Below are 19,296 nucleotides of genomic sequence, written 5' to 3'. Positions count from 1 at the left end.
TCAATTACTTTTGTCAAACAAGTGCATCAATTTCCCCAAATTTTGTATTCAATTGTAAACTGTTATCCACACAGGTCTGGAGCACAAGTACATGTGAATTTGTGCGCACATTAAATGGACACAAGCGGGGCATTGCATGCCTACAGTACCGGGACCGATTAGTGGTCAGTGGATCTTCTGACAATACCATTAGGTAGGTGGAAGATGTACTATTACATGTTTAGTTCATACTTTCGGTTTTTCAAATAGTTTAGCAATTTTTTTTAATGACGTACAGTTTTAATATGTGCTGTTTTGTAACAATCAATCGTTTAGTTTCTAACCATGCTTTTGCTTCATTTGAGGTTATGCATAACGGATATGCTGTTGGGAATGTCTGTGAAGATGTTAAACAATGAAGTGTGCATTTAATACTGAATGACATTTTTTTGACAATGTGGCTCCTGGTGATTTTCTCGCTGATTCAAACAAGCGAAAACAACCAGCCATTTAGCTAGAGAAAAAAAGGTTATGTCCAAGGACCGATTAAAATTTACTTTAAATCAAAGTTAAATTACATAAATCAATTTACAGATCTCACATCTGCTCTACCAACAAAAAACAATAAGTTGTGTCCACCAGTCAGACCTGTTTAGAAAGACTTGCGTTAAGGTAAAAACACCCAAGATGCCAGTGCTGTTTTCCTTCCACCACTTTGTTAGGATTGAAATTCTAATTGGCTACTGGAGTCCCTCACTTTTTACTCCTTGTGACTGGTTAACAAAATTCTTTCCCCAGTCAGTCCTTAAGATCTTGCTGGTGATGTAACGGGTATTGTGCTCCTGAGGAGTCCTTTTGCCCAAGCAGGGTACCATCGCTTTGCACTCTGCAATGGCAACATGTTTGTGTTTGTGTTTTAGAAGGTTGCAAAATACCTCTGCCAGTTTTACCTTATTGGGAGCATAAGCTTGTTCTCTGAAAGTCGCCTTTAAGTGCTAAGGACAAGTATGCTTATCCTTTTTTCCGTAGACTTGATTAAAGCTCAGGAATTAAATGGGCACTGTTTTCGGAGTCTAGTGAATCTACATGGCTAAGCTTTGTTGACATTTTAGCTATGGAAATTAGACACTCGGATGACCTTCCTCACACTCCCTCCTCCTCCATTCTACATTTAGCCTACTTTACCATCATCCTCTGCCTCAATCTCTCACTTTAGTCTCACTAATACTGACGACGTGCTGTCTCTACTGATGAAAGATAACCCCTCTTGTGCCCCATCAGACCCTCTTGCTCCTCAGCTAGTCAAGCCTATGGCCCCTTTAGTGGCCTCTTACCTCACTGAACTCTTCAACCTGTTCTTTGACTCTGCTTGCTTTCCCTCTGTTCTCAAAACAGCCATGGTCATCCCTCCCCTAAAAGCTTTTTGCTGACCCGAACCTACCTGTTAAACATTTGCCCTGTCTCTCCTTGCACACTACTCTAAAATGCTCAAAAAGATTGTGTTCAACCGTCTTACCAATTTCTTAGAGACCCACAACCTTCGGGACCCACTAGAAGCAGGTTTCCGCTCCTTTCACTCCACGGAAACTGCTCTCATCAATGTGTACAACTTCATCACCTCTGCTAAGCACTCAAAACTATCCTCTATCCTATTTCTCCTTGACCGGTCTGCTGCCATTGACACTACGATTGCTCTAATCTCCTTAATACTCTTTCTTCTTGGGATTCGTGATCAAGTCCTTGCTTGGATTGAATCCTACCTTGCACCTCGCCAATTCGGTCTCCTGGGGCACAACCCCTCTTAACTCACTCCTCCAACTATTGATTTTCCACAATGCTCTGTCTTGGGTTCACTCCTATGTACACTCTACATCTACTTCAGCTTGCAACCACAGCATCATCTATGACCCTTGTCTACTTTAATCTCAAACAGCCACAGCCGGTCTCGTCACCCTAAATATTAGGAAAATCAGGCACCTCCTTCCTTTCAACACTGCCAAGCAAACTGTTTTCTCTAAACTGGACTACTGCGCTAGCATCCTCTTTGGACTCACCAACTATGCTTTCTGTCCTCTCGACAAGATTAACTTCGCTACCAGGACTCTCTTTGAACTCCCTCACTTCACTCCTGCTTCTCTTACCGTCACCAGATTTGATGGCTGACGATGCAAAACATGGGCAGATTTAAATATCTTCTCCTGGTTCACAAATCTATTAACAATAAGGCACCACTGTATCTATCCAACTCTACAAGTCTTCCTGTAATCTCTGTTCTGCCTATTCAACTACGCTTGTGGCTCTTTGCCCTGCCTGTGCTTCCTCTTGCTTCCGCTCTCATCTTACTCCACTTGCATGGAATTCTCTTCCCCGGACATCTGACAAACCGTCAATGGATTTGTTGAAAACCATACTAAAAGCCTACCTCCTTGCCTCAGAGTTACCCTTGTAACCTACCTCTCATCTGCCTGCTTGCTAATATTTTTCCCATTGCCTCTAACCTGCCTTTGTCCCTCACTTCTTCTGCCTCCATTCTAGCACTTAATGCATCATGGTCACCTCCCGAGCACAGCTGACCGTATCACCTACCTGCACTTAAAAATGTCCAATGTTGGTTGTCCTTAATCTATGTATGTCTACTTATGTATTGTTCCAAGTGACTTCCATTTACTCGCCTCCACAATCTGGTCAGAATGTCCCTCAAACTCGCCACATTGTAAGAACCTTACTGCTTCGTGTCAAATCTAATTTCTTATCTAACTGTGGCTAATGCCCTAAAATGGCTGCGCCACAAGATTTTCACTTGTTTCGCCATATTGTAGTTTGCTAAAGCAGACACCAAAACACTAAATAGGTACTCCTCCATATAGAGTGATGCTACATTGATCACATATCAGCAGACTTGGCACAATCATATCCAGTAAGACTGGGGATCCGGGCATGTTGATTTATTTTTTATTTATTTAAATTTATAAAGCGCACATAACAGCCTTTGGGCATTGTGGTGCTTTTACAGTATGCTTACTTAGTTGCTGGAGGAATACATGGTAGTGATGAGAGAGAATCATGGTTGGTTCTTGCAGTGAGTCACGAAGTTACAAATGCATGTTGGTGATAGCAAACTGTTCCTTGGTTACAGTGGAGTCCGATCGTAGTGGCCAATACAGTGGGGAAGACTTCAGTGCAGAGGGCGAAACAGAATAACAGAGATATATAATTACCAATGACAGTAGTGGGTTGTAGGCTTAATGGTTCAGTGGGAACAGGGGAACCAAGTCAGCCGCACTGGCAATTATAGTAATAAATGCTATATACTCTTATGTCCCATCCCCTTTCCTCCATACTATATGGATCTCCCTTGCGAGGAACGGGAGACGGAACCCTTTTCACCAAAAATAATGTTCTTCCCCTTTAAATTTAGAGAAGGCCCTTGCCTGAATCCGCCCCCCAGCGCCACTCCCCAGTCTCCTTTTCCACATCGACGGGAACGGGACGAAATCACCAGCGCTCCTGGGTTTGGCTTCGGCCATGTAATTCCATGCGCGGATACCTCGACTCTTCTGTCTTTGTCTTTTTATCATTTAGGTACTTGGTCCTCAGGCATTACGCTCCTCCCCGGCGCATGTCGACTTCTACATGGTTCAGCAAGGCGTCCATTCTGCGACAGGCCCTGGCCCAGACCACGGCTGGCAAGCTTGTACCACATTCAACGTGCTCTCCTATCGGTCTCTGAAAAACGGACTAGCAAGGTGGAGGGAGCTCTTCCAGAGATCACACTCCAGAGGACCTGAAGGACTTTGTCAATCATCGATCCAGGCCCAAGTTAGGGCCACTCTTTTCCAGCACACCTTGCAAGGGAGACTCCTTCCAGGGACTCGCCTGCGCGGGAGGAACTGCTCAGGTTCTCATACCAGCACGAGTACCGAGGCTAAGTTAGTTACCAGCCGGCAGGCCGAGGGGTCGATGGATCCTCCTGGTGACGGTGCTCAGGGACCGGAAGGTTCTTTTACCGGGTCTTCACCCGAGGGGCCACTCCCTAGTCCCGGCAGCACGTTTGTGGGAGTGCCTATACGCAGCACTACCAGCAGCTCTGCCGAGGGCAATACGTGTTCCAGGTCATGGCCTGAGGGACGGGAAATGGCCTTTTTGTTCCAACTCCAAGCATCTTGGACAGGGCTGGTTCCATGAGCCACGCGCCACGGCTTGTACATGTGGCATGCAGCTCGACAAGATTGTTGCTCATCCAATACCCCTTCTTGCGGAGCAGGTGGAGGAAGGAGTCACAAGTTGGGACTGGTATCGACCAGGTGCGTTGCCTGCAGTTTTATCCATCGGCAGCGCAGAGATCCCCTGCTCCCCAGACAAGGTGTGCCCCGGCCCCAGATGCCCTGGGTTACTCTGGAGGCTGTAGAGCTGGCTGGTGATATTGACGAAGACATGGTCTTTGTAAGGTCCTGAGGGCTGAGGCGAACTCCCCTGAGTGGGGACATCCTCTGGGTTGCTGTTGGGGGACATGCTCCCTCTGGTCACCCCACCGGCACTGTCATTCCTCCAATGGCCTCGGTGCCACAGGCCCCAATGCTGATGCCCCAGTCGGCTCCTCCGATTCCGGCTTCCCAGCCTCCCACAATACAGGCGGTTCCTCCGCAGCAGGCACTGGCTCCGGTCTCCACTCTGCAGCCCACGGCACCCAGCACTCCTCCACCAACTCCGGACCGCCGAGTCTGGCGGACACGAAGGAGGAGGAGGACCCCGACACACCATAGTCAGCCAGGACCCTCCACGAATGCCTTGCAGGTTTGCAGTGTATTTGGGCCTTCCTCAGCCCGAGGTAGAGCAGCCTAGGAGGGCCTCACCCTAAGACCCCCTACCGAAACGGGAATCCTGATGCAGAAAGACGTAGTTGCCCTGGCCAAGAAGGGGTGGCTCAAGCCGCACTCAGCCCAGCCTGTCAATCGGCGCCTCAACGCCAAAAACAGGCGAACTGAGTGGGACACTCTTGCTTTCAGAGCATCCTCAACCGCACCCTTCCGGGATAGCGGCGGCGTCACTCGATTCCAAGCCTCAGTTGTCCTCGGCCACCATCCTCGGCGCTGCTAGGCAAGAAGGAAAATATCTTGGAGGCCTACGGGAAGAAGCTGTGCGCCGCCTCCTTGCACCTGCGGCAGGCCAACGCAGATGCCATGCTTGCAGCCACTAACCAAGGGCTCTGGTGGGAAACTGCGAACGTGCTGCAAGGCGAGACTAGGAGAATCTAGGATGGTAGCGCAGGGCATTCCTGAATCCGTGGCCCACATCGATCTCTGCCCGGGCCATCTGCATTGCCACGGACATGTGAAGGATGGCCTGGCTCCGGGCTACTAAATTTAATCCCATGGTTCAGAAACGCATATTGGACCTTCCCTTCGAGGGCAGTAACCTCTTCCACTCCACCACGGATGAGGAATTGGACAAAACGAACAGCTCGCAAGCCGTGAGGTCTTTATTTTTACGATGGCCACGCCCAAGGCCTACACCCAGGCAAAGCTATGCTCCGACAAGGTGTACTCCGAGAGCCCTGGCCGGCTCATAGCGCTGAGGCTTGCTGAGAAGTAATTTAAGACGAGATGGATGGGGGTGCAGATGTATTACTCCAACACCAATCGATAAGGACAACTCAATGGTTTGGCAAAGGGAGTTCGTTTAATGACGAGTATAAAAAACGGGGAGTCATGGATATCGGCAGTGATGCGATCGTCCTTTTCGCTTCAACTCCAGTGAACTTCATAGAAGTAGTAACATTTATACTCCAATTCATCATTGACGTGTAACACTCAAAAGATAACAAGCAATTCTATTGGTTAGGAAAAGGTAAATTTACTATAGGTACTATATCTGTATATGGTAATGGAGTGAGGGCATTGGGTAAACCCCGTCAGGTGGGTGTCTAAGCCCTTCCTTCAAAAATGACTACTGTAGACGTCACTAAAAGTACAACGTCTCATTGGTTCTCCTAACTATAGGACCCTAGATCATTTGGTCCATTGTGATTGGGTTGGCACCAACCCCAAGAATATTTTTCCACTTCGCTTAGCAGCACGCAGAACGGTCAGCCGGGTGCGGGGTGCCCATTTCGTTACCCGGCCTTCCTCAGACTATTGTTACAATCAATCATTACTTTATAGCCATGTGTCAATTAGTTCACTGTGGTTTGGAAACGTTCTGATATCTCTGCCTGGTCCTGTGCCAAGCGTAGGTGTGAACTCTAATCTCTTCTCTCTCGGCTGGTCACGTGATGCAGACACCGTGAATTTGCTTCTTTTCCATCAATTTGTGTATTTGATTTTCGTTTCACCCGCCACCTGCCTTCGCCTTCTTATCTCGATCTCTCAGAGGCAGGATATTCTGTTCTTAGTTTCAATTAAAAGTAGCTACTATTCATAGCTTCTATTGGTATGACCTTGGCTCTCCTGGCACAAGTTGCCTCTGCCGAGTTTCGATTCAGCCGTCCCTTCTAGTTTTGCTAATATATTAATCTTTTCTTGTTTGGCCTCTAGTAACCTGGGTTGATTCTGCTTTTGTGCAAAGTGGAAATATACTTATAATACTGTGTTTTGTTGAGGTAGATTATGTATGGCGCTTGCCGCACTATTCTTCTACTAAGCATAGCAAGCCACACTGTTTCCTTAGCTTTCTTGCGGTTCCAAGCATATTTACAGGTGTTAAATGGTCGAATATCTTCATCTTGCTTACAGCTTGAACTTCTTTGCATTTCAACATCGTTCTTCTACTTTAGGTTCATGATATTTTTACTCGTGGCATTTCGTCTGTCATTCTCGGGTTGTTGTTTCTTATATCTGTGAGTCTGTCCGGGTCCTTGTGAGGTCACCATTCGTCTTCATTAAGACCTTTTTGCGTTCTTCCGGGACAGTACTTGGGCAATCTTCATTTTGTTTCATTTGCTGGTAAGGTGTCCTTAATGAATACCTTACTGTCCATGGTTTTCTGGGTATCGGTACTTCAATAGGCGTTGCTCTTCTGATAGGCACTGGGCAGAGCCCCACTGCGGCTCTCTGCTGGTTTATTTGCTCCTCATACATCACATATCTCGGTGTGTACGTGTCATGATCTCTGCTTCCAAAAGGTCAGGGTTTTCCCAACTCCCTTGGAAGCAGATCCATAACCCAGGTTCCGAGTGCCAACCAGTCCCAATTGGGACCTTTTGGACCCAGTCCTGGCGCCAGTGGCACCAGGCTCATAAATATGCCCAGTCCCAGCGCTGGAAGCGCCGGGCTCATAATGCTTGGGTGGACTTACCTTCAGCAGACCATGCTGCTTACTTGCCTGCCAGTTGAGCCTCTGATCCTCTTCTGTTTGGAACTACTTTTCCTGTTGGGTGGGGCTGGAGCCACTCCCTAGATTCAGAACACTGGAACTCTTCTGGAAGGCAGGAACTCTTTTCTTACCAGGAACTCTTTTCTTACTTAGCTGCGTGGCTGTGGAAGGAGACATCTAAGCACTATAGGAGGCTATTTAAACCACACCCGGTGGATGAATCTTGCTTTGCGTTATTCTGCAACCTCTGCAGCAGAACGCTCATCGTGTCTTCTGCATCCGGTCCTGGGCCTAAGGAAAAAGGCTTACCATCCTGAATCCAGTCTTCAGCAACACCTATAAAGACAAGAAAGAACAGGTTAGCATTCCGGCATCTGAAAGGCAAAGGCTTACCATCCTGAATCCAGTCTTCAGCAACACCTATAAAGACAAGAAAGAACAGGTTAGCATTCCGGCATCTGAAAGGCAAAGGCTTACCAACTCTTCGCACGCTCCGGAGGCCTTCGGCGCTGCATCCGGCATCTGAAAGACAAAACAAGGTGCGTTTAAAGACATTGGGGAACTTTAATACTCACGTGCCATTACTCCTTTCCACATCTAATCCAGTGGGTATTCCGGCACCCTGCAGCCGCTCCGAACTCGTACCTGCAAAATAAAAAGACAGTTAGAGCGCATAGTGAAGCAGGCAACAAGCGCTTACTTACGTGCTTCCAGGCGCTTCTATTCATCACACGGGCTCCATCTTCAACTCACTTCAGCCCGTCATCCGCCATCGCCGGAACCCTGCAAAACAAGAGACATCATTACTAAAAACTTTAAAGACATTTGAATGACTCGAAACTTACCGTTCGTGCAGTAAACGACGGACAGCAGTTGTCATGAGCAGCCGACCCTGGCGGGTATGGAGAAGGTGGAAATGGTAGACGGACACCGCCCTTGTAAACTTCAGGCGCATTCTAGTCTTCCAGCCTATAAAAACCCGGAAGAAGCTAACGCGCATGCGTTGCAACTTTCCAGTGCTACGGGAAAGTTTTTCCTTATCGCTCCTGTGCGTTTGTTTTTCTTCCCGTTTTCAGACGGGATCCCTTCCTACTCCTTTTCCGGCTTCCCTGCCCTTCCATCCTTCTGACTACTTTCCAGTACGTAGTTCCCTGTGCCTAGTACTTTCTTCCTGTTCCGTGCTTCCCTGTTATTTTAGCCTTGTGCTCTACTTACCTTCGTCTGACCTCTCCCTCTGTTGGATTCTCCGCCTGACCATCTTTGCTGTACAGTTGCTGCTCCATTTCGCCGAACTCTTGCGAATACTCGCTTCCGCATCACAGTGCATCCTGGGAACTGAAGTCCTCAGCTGAATTACGCCGTTACAACCTGCCAGGGTTTTTTCAACAAGCTTTTTCCCTGGTTTGGGGTGGGCTCCCTGGGGTCCCCGCTGCCAGATTTACCCACGTTTCTGGCAAAGTGGCTTCCGGTGGAGCCCATACCTGCAACTACAAGCAGAAGGGAAGGATTTACCCGAAGGAGATCAGCGAAACTTGGCGACAAAGAAGGAAAGGACTATCCTCGGACCAATCGGAAGAATCCTCTACAACTCATACCAGCTCAGGTGAGGAGGGGGTCAGGAAACCTGGTGTTACCATACAGTCCAAACCTGAGAGATTGCAACGCCCAAAAATGGCCTCTCTTGAACAGTTTCAGGAAATGGTAAATGCCATTCAGGCTCTGACCTCAGAAGTGCAGTCCCTGAGAGCGGATAATTCCGCACTCAGACAAACTGTCCAACAAATACAACAAGCAGGGCAGCATGTCCCACATCAAGATAACTATCGTGGAGAATTGCCTCCCATTCCATTACCTTGTGGGAAATACGACGGAAACCCTAAAAAGATCAAAGAATTCTTGGACGCTTGTATTATCCAGTTTACCTTTCGGCCTAGAACTTATGATTTAGATAAAACAAAGGTGGGATTCCTGGTTTCCAATTTGACAGGAAATGCCCTTGCATGGGCCACTCCTCTGGTGACAAGTGCAGATCCGATTCTCACTGATTATTCCGGTTTTGTCCAAAGATTCCGGGACAGATTTGAAAGACCCGAAGTAGGGTATTCGGCATACGAAAACCTGTTGGACATCCGCCAAGGTTCTTTTGATGTCCAGACATACGTCACGGGTTTTCAAAGGATAGCTGCCGAAGCTGGATGGCCAGAGACGGCTCAACAAACTATCTTCAGAAGGGGACTCCGTGAGGATATCAAGGATGAACTGGCGAGAGTAGCCAGACCGAATACCTTTCAAGAATTGATTTCACTAGCTCTTCAAATAGAGTTTCGCATGGCCGAAAGGAAAGCAGAAAGAAGAAGACCAAGAACCTTCGTTCCAGGTCCAAACCCCTCCTCAATACCTGAAAAAGGATCTATGGAAGAGCCGATGCAAATTGGATCCACCACAAGAGGACCGCTTTCCACCAGTGAACGCAAGAGACGGAAGGACCTTGGGTTATGCATGTATTGTGGTTCAAATGGTCATCTGTTACGGGACTGTACGGAAATCCCTCTCAGAAGACAGGGAAACGAAAGACCCCAACCTTAAACAGGGAAAGGGAAGGGGTGAATAACGTAAATCCCTGTCACCCAGCACAGCCTCCGGTTTTGAACAATAACTGTTTATTGGTTATCAAGGTTCAGATCGAGTGGGTCGAACATGAACCGGTGACATGTCTAGCCATGGTTGATTGCGGAGCTGCCGGCAACTTCGTGGACGATAAATGGGCTCTGGACCAGCAGATTCCTAGACACCCCAAGATACGACCTATAACCGTAGAAGGGGTAGATGGTAGCCCGTTAACCTCCGGTCCCATCAGTCATGAAACTCAGGATCTTAAGATCACAATGGCTTCCCATCAAGAATATCTAACTTTCGATTTAATCAGGGCGGCACATTTTCCAGTGATACTAGGCATACCCTGGTTGAGGAAACACAACCCGTACATCGATTGGAGTCTTAACACAGTGGACTTCAGATCTCAGTATTGTGAACAACATTGTCTTACTGCAGAAAGTTCAAGGTGCGTACAAGCAGCACTACACCCTTCTAATGGTATTCATATGATTCCAGCACCCTATCAAGAGTTTGTAGATGTGTTCACTGACACACAACCCCGCCTACTACCTCCTCATCGCAAGGAAGATTGCAAGATCGACCTGATTCCAGACGCAGTCGTTCCCTTTGGAAGAATGTTTCCTTTGTCCTTACCCGAGAAAGAAGCCCTAAAGGAGTATCTTGCAACCAATTTAAAGAATGGTCTCATCAGAGAGTCGTCGTCATCAGCTGGAGCTTCACTTTTTTTTGTGTCCAAAAAAGGGACGACTGAGTTAAGACCCTGAATAGACTACAGAGGCCTGAACAGTCTTACGATGCGGGACAGATACCCTATGCCCCTAATTAAGGACATCTTAGAAGCGGTTCAGGGAGCTCGAATATTCACGAAACTGGACCTGAGAGGGGCTTACCACCTCTTACGTCTCCGTGAAGGGGACGAGTGGAAGACCGCTTTCCGGACACCACTAGGTCATTATGAATATAGGGTTATGCCATTTGGCTTAGTCAATGCACCTGCTCAATTCCAGCGTTTTATGGACAATGTGTTTGCAGATATGCTATTCTCTTCAGTAGTAGTCTACTTAGACGATATATTAGTGTATTCTACCAACCTGGACGAACATCGCACGTTGGTTATAGAGGTTCTACACAGATTAAGAAGACACAGTCTATTAGCTAAGCCCGAAAAGTGCGTCTTTGAAGCAACCACGGTACCTTATTTGGGTTTTGTTTTATCCGCTGACAATGTACAGATGGACCCAGCTAAGACCAAAGCAATCACCCAGTGGTCCGTACCCTCCAACGTGAAGGAAGTACAAAGATTCCTAGGCCTTGCGAACTTCTGTAGAAAATTCATACCGAACTTCTCAATGATTGTTCTACCCATAACGAATTTGCTAAAAAAAGGAGTCAAATTTATTTGGGACACAAGCACCGAACAAGCCTTCCAAGTATTGAAAGAGACATTCGTAAGCGCTCCTATTTTGAGACAACCGGACCAGACCAGACCGTTTATCGTGGAGACCGATGCCTCCCAAGGTACGATTGGGGCTGCTCTTCTACAGAAGGAAGAAGATGATTTGGAACACCCTGTCTCCTATTACTCACGGACGTTAAGTCCAAGTGAAAGGAACTATTCAGTCCTAGAAAAGGAGCTTCTAGCTATTCGCCAGGCCTGCAAGGAATGGAGACATCTTCTCCAGGGTTCCGTGGTTCCCTTTCTAGTTCGCACCGATCATCGAAACCTTAAGGTCTTACAACAGATGGAGTGTCGTAATTCAAGACATGCCAGATGGGCCTACTACTTTTCACAGTTTGATTTTTCTATCACCTATCTTCCAGGGAAGGAGAATACTCTAGCAGATGCCCTTTCACGCAGCTTTTGCGAAGAAACAGAAGAGCCACATGAACAGGAACTCATACTAGCAGGAAAGACATTCATCAACACAATCAACTCTTTTTTACAGAAGGTACAGGCAGGACAACAAAGAAACCCCAGCACGGAAACAAGTCTTAACCAGAAAGGTGGTTTTCTTTTCAAAAACGATGCCTTGTTTTTACCTACCCGAGACCTACAAACACAGGCGGTTTCATGGTGCCATGATATTCCGTCAGCAGGACATAAGGGACAGAGAGCCACGATAGAACTTACATCCCGTCATTTTTGGTGGCCTTCTCTGATCAAAGATGTAAAGGAATATGTAGCTACTTGTCCAGTGTGCGCTCAGAGTAAATACTCCTGCCATAAACCTTTGGGTCTTCTTCAACAAGAAGCACCTCCAGGTGGTCCATGGCAACACATTTCTACGGATTTCATTGTGGATTTACCGGACTCATGTGGATACACCGCCATAATGGTCACAGTGGACTCCTTTAGTAAACTGGCTCACTTTTCTCCACTTAAAGGACTCCCTACTGCCAGTGTTACCGCAGAAGTATTCTTGAAGGACATAGTGAGGCTGCATGGGCTCCCCAACATTATCGTCTCCGACAGAGGGACACAATTTACGTCCAAGTTCTGGACCGTTCTGTGCAACATGTTAGGAATAAAGAGAGCACTTTCTTCAGGATTCCATCCAGAAAGCAACGGACAAACAGAACGTCTAAACGCCACCTTAGAACAGTATGTTAGATGTTTTTGTAACCAGGAACAAGACAACTGGCTCCATCTTTTGCCGCTGGCTGAATTCTCATATAACAATGCCATCCATACCTCCATTGGAATGAGTCCCTTTAAGTGCACTTACGGTTACGAACCCAAGCATATACCACTGTCTGGTTTGCCTCCTACCAATACACCTTCAGTGGATCAATTACTGGACACGATACAAAGATTGCATCGGGATACGTTATCTAATCTCATGAAGGCCCGACAAGACTGCAAGAGATGGGCGGATTCCAAAAGGAGCCCAAACCCTCAGTGGGATATAGGAGACCGCGTATGGTTGTCTACTAAATATTTACCCAGATGGGTTCGTCCAGGAAAGTTTGCACCCAGATTTCTGGGCCCCTTCCGGATAACAGCTAAGATCAATCCAGTAGCATTCAAGCTAAATCTCCCATCAAGTCTCAAGAGGGTTCATCCAGTCTTCCATACGTCGCTTCTTAAAGCCTACAGTGAAGATCCCCATTCTAGAAAGATACAAAGACCACCGCAGAAGACCCCGGATTCTACAAAGGAATATGAAGTATCCGGCATTCTCGACTCCAGATACAAGAAGGGAGTTCTGCAGTACCTGGTCTTTTGGAAGGGTATCCAAAGACCGAATGCACATGGGAACCACTTAGGAACATTTCTGCTCCTAAATTGCTTCGGAAGTTTCATTATCTCCATCCGGGAAAGCCGGGAGGGAGAGCACTGAAGAGGGGTCATACTGTCATGAGCAGCCGACCCTGGCGGGTATGGAGAAGGTGGAAATGGTAGACGGACACCGCCCTTGTAAACTTCAGGCGCATTCTAGTCTTCCAGCCTATAAAAACCCGGAAGAAGCTAACGCGCATGCGTTGCAACTTTCCAGTGCTACGGGAAAGTTTTTCCTTATCGCTCCTGTGCGTTTGTTTTTCTTCCCGTTTTCAGACGGGATCCCTTCCTACTCCTTTTCCGGCTTCCCTGCCCTTCCATCCTTCTGACTACTTTCCAGTACGTAGTTCCCTGTGCCTAGTACTTTCTTCCTGTTCCGTGCTTCCCTGTTATTTTAGCCTTGTGCTCTACTTACCTTCGTCTGACCTCTCCCTCTGTTGGATTCTCCGCCTGACCATCTTTGCTGTACAGTTGCTGCTCCATTTCGCCGAACTCTTGCGAATACTCGCTTCCGCATCACAGTGCATCCTGGGAACTGAAGTCCTCAGCTGAATTACGCCATTACAACCTGCCAGGGTTTTTTCAACAAGCTTTTTCCCTGGTTTGGGGTGGGCTCCCTGGGGTCCCCGCTGCCAGATTTACCCACGTTTCTGGCAAAGTGGCTTCCGGTGGAGCCCATACCTGCAACTACAAGCAGAAGGGAAGGATTTACCCGAAGGAGATCAGCGAAACTTGGCGACAAAGAAGGAAAGGACTATCCTCAGACCAATCGGAAGAATCCTCTACAACTCATACCAGCTCAGGTGAGGAGGGGGTCGGGAAACCTGGTGTTACCATACAGTCCAAACCTGAGAGCAGTCCTCTGAAGTCAAGAGGCCTGCGCTACCTATCCAGTGAAGAAACTGGTTACAGCACCCTGCCCCGAGGCAGATGGAGAGCTCGGCATTCACTTACCTAAGACATCTTACTCTACACGTCAGGCATACAGTGCACAGAGGTCCAGCCCAAAGAGCCAACCGGGTGCTACACATCACCTTTGAAGATACAGTAGTCGCCCAGTCAAGACCGGCGCCTCTGCGAGAATCAGGTGAGCGTTACAGTACGTTCCTGGAACTTCAAAATGGGTGACTGGAGTGCCGGCTTTATTTGGGACCTCCTCTACAAAGGGGCAGGTGTTTGGAGGGGGGGGAGGTTCCAAGGCTTCCAAGAACGGAGGTCCAGACAACCGGACCGTTCTCCGAACTGGCATCGGAGGATACAACAAGGGAGGTGGGGGGGGTAAGGGGGTTCTTCCAATCCCTCATCTCCGCAACAGCATCAGAGGGAAAAACGGCCTGACACACCCCTTCTGATCCACATGTCTCTGTTGTGGGGCAGGCTTGCCTTTCACGTGCAATTTTCGGCGTCAGATTTTTTAGGACCCCTGGATCCTCTCGGTAGTCTCCACGGGGTACCGCCTACTGGTACCTTCCTCTCCTCCCACAGATTGGGACAGCAACTCTGCGTGCGGAGATCCTGTCGCTCGTCGAGAGCCTGGCTATGGAAGAAGCCCCAACCTCCCAGCGAGGTTCACCATACAGAAGAACTAGACTGGCCTGAGAGTTGAGTTGGACCTTTCCACCCTCAATCTCTCCCCGCTAAAATTCAAGATGGTTACGCCAGCTCTTATTGTGGAAACACTGGACAGGGAAGACTGGATGTGCTCCCTGGATCTGAAGGACGCTTACCTACACGTCCCGATTTGGCAGCCACATCGCTCCTTACTACGCTTCAGGCTCATGGGCTTCCATTTCCAATACAAGGTGCTACCATACGACCTCAACACGGCTCCGAGGGTATTTACCAGGTTGATGAATGCAGTGGCAGCCCTCCTCATGGCACAGGCCCACCATGTCTACCCTTACCTGGACGACCGGCTCGTCCGGGCCACCTCTCCGGAAGCGGTTCAACATACTGCCTCCACACTGATTGGGGTTCACTATCAATCTCAAGAAGTCTCCGCTGCAGCCCATCCAGGGCCTGACCTTCTTGGTCCTCTTCTGGGACCCGAGCTCTGTGAGAGTCTTTCTCTCGGAGGACAAGATTTTGGCCATCAAGAGAGACAAGGCTACTAGGAGCCAATATAGGAGTGAACTGTCTGGATTTTGTCATTGGGCCGACTCTAGGGAGATCGACTCCCTTAGGGGCACCTTGGACAACGTACTCTCCTTTTTCAGCACACCATGCCCACTCCGGTGTGCAGGTAGATACATGCTGCACCTATCTGGCAGTCATAGGGGCTTACAGGAACTCAGAGGAGGGCCTCTTCTCCTCTTCCAAGGTCCAGTGACATCTGGCGGGCCTCCACAGGCTTTACCTGCCTATAAAGAAGCCACGCCCGGTGGGGGGCCTTAATGTTGTGTTGGGCGCCTTGGTGCACAGACTTTTGGAGCCTATGGCATCCGTGGACATCAGACTGGTCACCATAAAGACCGCTCTGCTCGTGTGCCTCACCTCAGCTCGCAGAGTCAGTGAGATCCAGGCTCTGGTAGCATCAGAATCCTAGACCACTTTTCACAGGGACATGGTTGTCCTGCGGATGCTCCCTGCCTTCCTACCCAAGGTGACAACCTCCTTCCATTTCAACTAGGAAATAGTCCTACCCACGTTCTTCGCCGACCCCAAGGATGGGGTCGTGCACAGTCTGGAGGTCAGACACATGCTGAAATAATACCTGGACAGAACCGAGAACTTCCGCAAGTCGGATGCTTTGTTTGTCATTTTGGGGTGGGTCAAGGGCTGGTTATCAGACCTCCAAGGCCTACATAGCAAGGTGGATGGTTGCGGCCATAGAGGCATAGGAGGGGCCGGCCAAACCAGTGCCAGCTAACTTACATGCCCATGCGGTCAGAGCCAAGGCCACGGCAATCGCATTCCAACGGCATGTGCCATGGCAGGTCATCAGCAGGGCGGCTACCTAGGCCTCCCCTTTGGCTTTCTGTTAACGCTACTGTTTGGACGCCGCCTCTAGGTCAGACATGGCTTTTGGGCAGGCGGTTCTAAGGAACCTGTTTTCTGACACAGGGCTGGTTTTCTCCTTGGTGCTACTCATGCCTACAATGAGGGGTTATGCTGTTCTGGGCCAGGGATAGGGTTTCTGCTGGGCACGTCTCCTAGCTGTTGCTTATGGGCCTTTACATACACCAAAAGCTCGAACTGGTGACCGAATAAAACGTAAAGCAAAAGTCAAACTTATGTTTTGGCAGGGCTGGACCGAATGATGGCTCTGAAGCGGTATTCAGGTTTACTTCAAAAATGTTTTTAAAAACCTTTTTAAGAAGGCATGTAAAATTATGTAAAAAAGGAAATATGAACAATGACAAAAACCACACTCGAAATTGCCAGGAGTGTGAAGCTATTATGTACATCTACTGACTGCAGCAAGCATAATGTAGCAGTCTTTAATTTATCGGGCATATACACCGAGTGGTGACGTCCCACCTCAAGCTTCCCCTGAAAAGTAAAACCCCCATAGTACTCACCAGTATTGTAGGCACTAGGCAGTGATTTGCATCAAGGTGGTGGAATGGCAAGCTGGTCTCAAAGATTAGCTTCCTTGGTTGGTGCTGCGTCTTTTCTGGACAGCGGCCTCACCATGCTGAAGGGGGCATGGGCCTCAGCAAATTTCGAGGCCGCCGGGATGGACAAAGTGCCCCGGCGGCCTCATGAGTCTGGGGGGCTGCTCCCGGAGAGTGGAGCGGCCCCCCGACGGATATATACAGTCGGGCCACTGGCTTTGCACCGGTGGCCTGACAGAAATTACTGGCATTTTGGTGAGGCCATGGGGCTGCAGGGCACCCCTGTGGCTTCACCGTGTTGAAGGGGGTGACCGCTCCCGGAGAGTGAAGCGACCCCCAAATTATCCATAGAAGCGGAAGCTTCTTTCATTGCACTTAGCTGGTGGTGATGGACGGTCTCTCTCGGTGCTTGCATCTGCTGCTGCACTCCGTTAGCATAGGAAGCGGGGGAAGGGAAGAACTGTTCCCTTCCCTCACTTCTTATTTCAACGTGTGCTGAGGCTGCATTAGCCAATAAGCAAACCGCGTATTTGGCTTCTGCAGCCTAGACACTGCAATACTTTCTATGATTGCCTGTCCTCTCCCAAACAGGGAGAAGGCAGCTAATCATAGAAAGTGGACTGCGGCTTCGAGTCACTACGCAGAAACTATTCTGCTGAAGCCGAATAGCTGTTTTTCAGCCGAACTTCGGCAGAATAGTGACTCAAAGCCGAAGTTCGGTACACCCCTAGTCTTAATGTGTGTTTTTTGTACCTTTTGGATGTTAAGTACATCTACATTTTTTTTATTTTATATACTACATAATGAGGCTTAAACTGTTTTATTTTTTTTAATTTTTTTTATTTTTCAGCTTTCACTGTCTCATCCCTTTATCTTAGACTGATGGGTAATGAAATGTTTTTTGTCTATCTTGTCTCTTGTTGGTCCTCCGACATGCAGGTTTCGGGGCTCTCGATTTGGAGAAATGGGCTCAAATAGTATTCTTCGTTGAGACCCAGTGGTGCCATTGAGTCTAGTTTATGAATACAGTAGAGCTCTCTTTGTGATTGTATCCTGGATAGGTTGCCTCCCCTTGTTAGTGGATGTATTACTTGTTAAATCAAGCACCTTAGCTGTGCTATTGTGTGATTGCTATCTCTGAAGACTGGAGATTTGCTGTTCTTAGTCCTGATATTCGACTTCCTTTACACATTTTTTTTCCGATATAGTATTTTCCACAGGTACATTTTAGAGCATATATTAGGTTTTCACTGTCACAGGTGGAATAATCTCTCAAGGATATTTTCTTGCCTGTGTTAGGGTGTCTAATGTATTCTCCTTTTATTAAGTTGGAACAGTGTTGACAGTTTAAACAGGCATAGGTTCCTTTCTTGTGTTTTCTCAGCAGTGGTTTTTATTTGTCAGTTTCTTCTGCTTTTATCTGACTGTCTTTAAGGTTTCTTCCCCTCTTGTAAGCTAGCATTGGTGGTTCTGGAAAGGGGTCTGGCATGGATTCACATGCTCATGAATATTCCCTGTCAGGCTGGGAATCCTCTGTAAAAGTTTCAGTTTCGTTTCTGAACTGTCTTTCTATTAATAACCAATCACTGGTCTCTAGGTCAAACTGCCCCCAGCCAATGACTGCCCTCTACCTAAGCCCCTTCTCTGGCAGCAATCTTCATATTTTTACCGCACGTTCAAGTGTTGGGAGTCCCCGTGCTGAGCTCTCGAGCTTTTACTGCGTTTTGCGTTTTTTCAAAGAGTTAACTCTTATTTTTTCAGTCAAATCGAGTCTCAAGCTCCACTGATTCATCTTCCAATTAATGGGGACCTGTTTCGGAAATTTCTATGCCCCTCGAGGGTGAATTTTAATCGAATTTCACTTCTTGGAGGATTCTGGAAGATCTTTAAGGCGCACCCCGCGTGGACATGGCTCAAGACAAAAGAGACTCGACGCCCGTTGGATCCAAGTTGTTTAGGACCTGCCCAGGATGTGGACTACAGAACGTATTCAAGGAGGATGAGCACTCCCGGTGTCTCTACTGCCTGCACTCCGACAAGTTGCACGTGGAGGAGCACTGATGCAAGAACATGTCCGTCCGGACAATGAAGGACCGTCGTAAACGACTCGCTGACTGGCTGAAGGCAAAGAGCCTGGCAGCAGGTGAGAAGAAGTCTGAGCGGTCTTCTAAGACCTTTCAGGGCGCTCCGGCGATGGGGGCCCAACAGAAGGCAAAGCACTCTGCGGCACCAGTAGCGCTGTTGGTTCGAGCTCCTCGGCTGCCAGTCCGGGCGCGATGTCACAGACGCAGTTAACCACGGGCCAACGCTCGGGCTCGGTGAAAAGGAAGTCTGAGAACCCGGGTACGCTTCAGGAGAAGCCCCGGCCGGTCCCGACTGAGAAAGCCAAGGGGGAACGAGGCGGTCACCCTCCCTCCTCCCCACCCCCCCATGGTGAAGGGCTCAGATGCGCCTAAGGTCGTGAAGGCCCAGATTCACCCGGCTAAGGCCTCGATTGAGGGAATTGTGGCGTCCCTGGCAAAGCCCGCAGAGGCAACCCCAGTGTAGACGACC

At 48.5% G+C, this 19,296-nt stretch overlaps 1 protein-coding gene across 3 annotated transcripts in view; it reads left to right on the top strand.

Moving 5' to 3' along the window:
* Nucleotides 1-19,296, top strand: part of FBXW11 (F-box and WD repeat domain containing 11) — a 1,385,831-nt gene that overhangs the window by 1,024,327 nt on the left and 342,208 nt on the right. For all 3 annotated transcript variants that reach the window (XM_069654341.1, XM_069654340.1, XM_069654339.1), the window contains one exon: nt 75-193. In XM_069654341.1, coding sequence (XP_069510442.1) covers nt 75-193 — 119 coding nt within the window. The remainder of the gene's footprint in view (nt 1-74; nt 194-19,296) is intronic.

The sequence above is a fragment of the Ambystoma mexicanum genome, chromosome 3q (genome assembly GCF_040938575.1).
Source record: "Ambystoma mexicanum isolate Mex_15411 chromosome 3q, UKY_AmexF1_1, whole genome shotgun sequence".
Classification (NCBI taxonomy): Eukaryota; Metazoa; Chordata; class Amphibia; order Caudata; family Ambystomatidae; genus Ambystoma; species Ambystoma mexicanum.
Note: the sequence above shows the minus strand (reverse complement) of the source record. Positions and strands in the feature narration are given on the sequence as shown.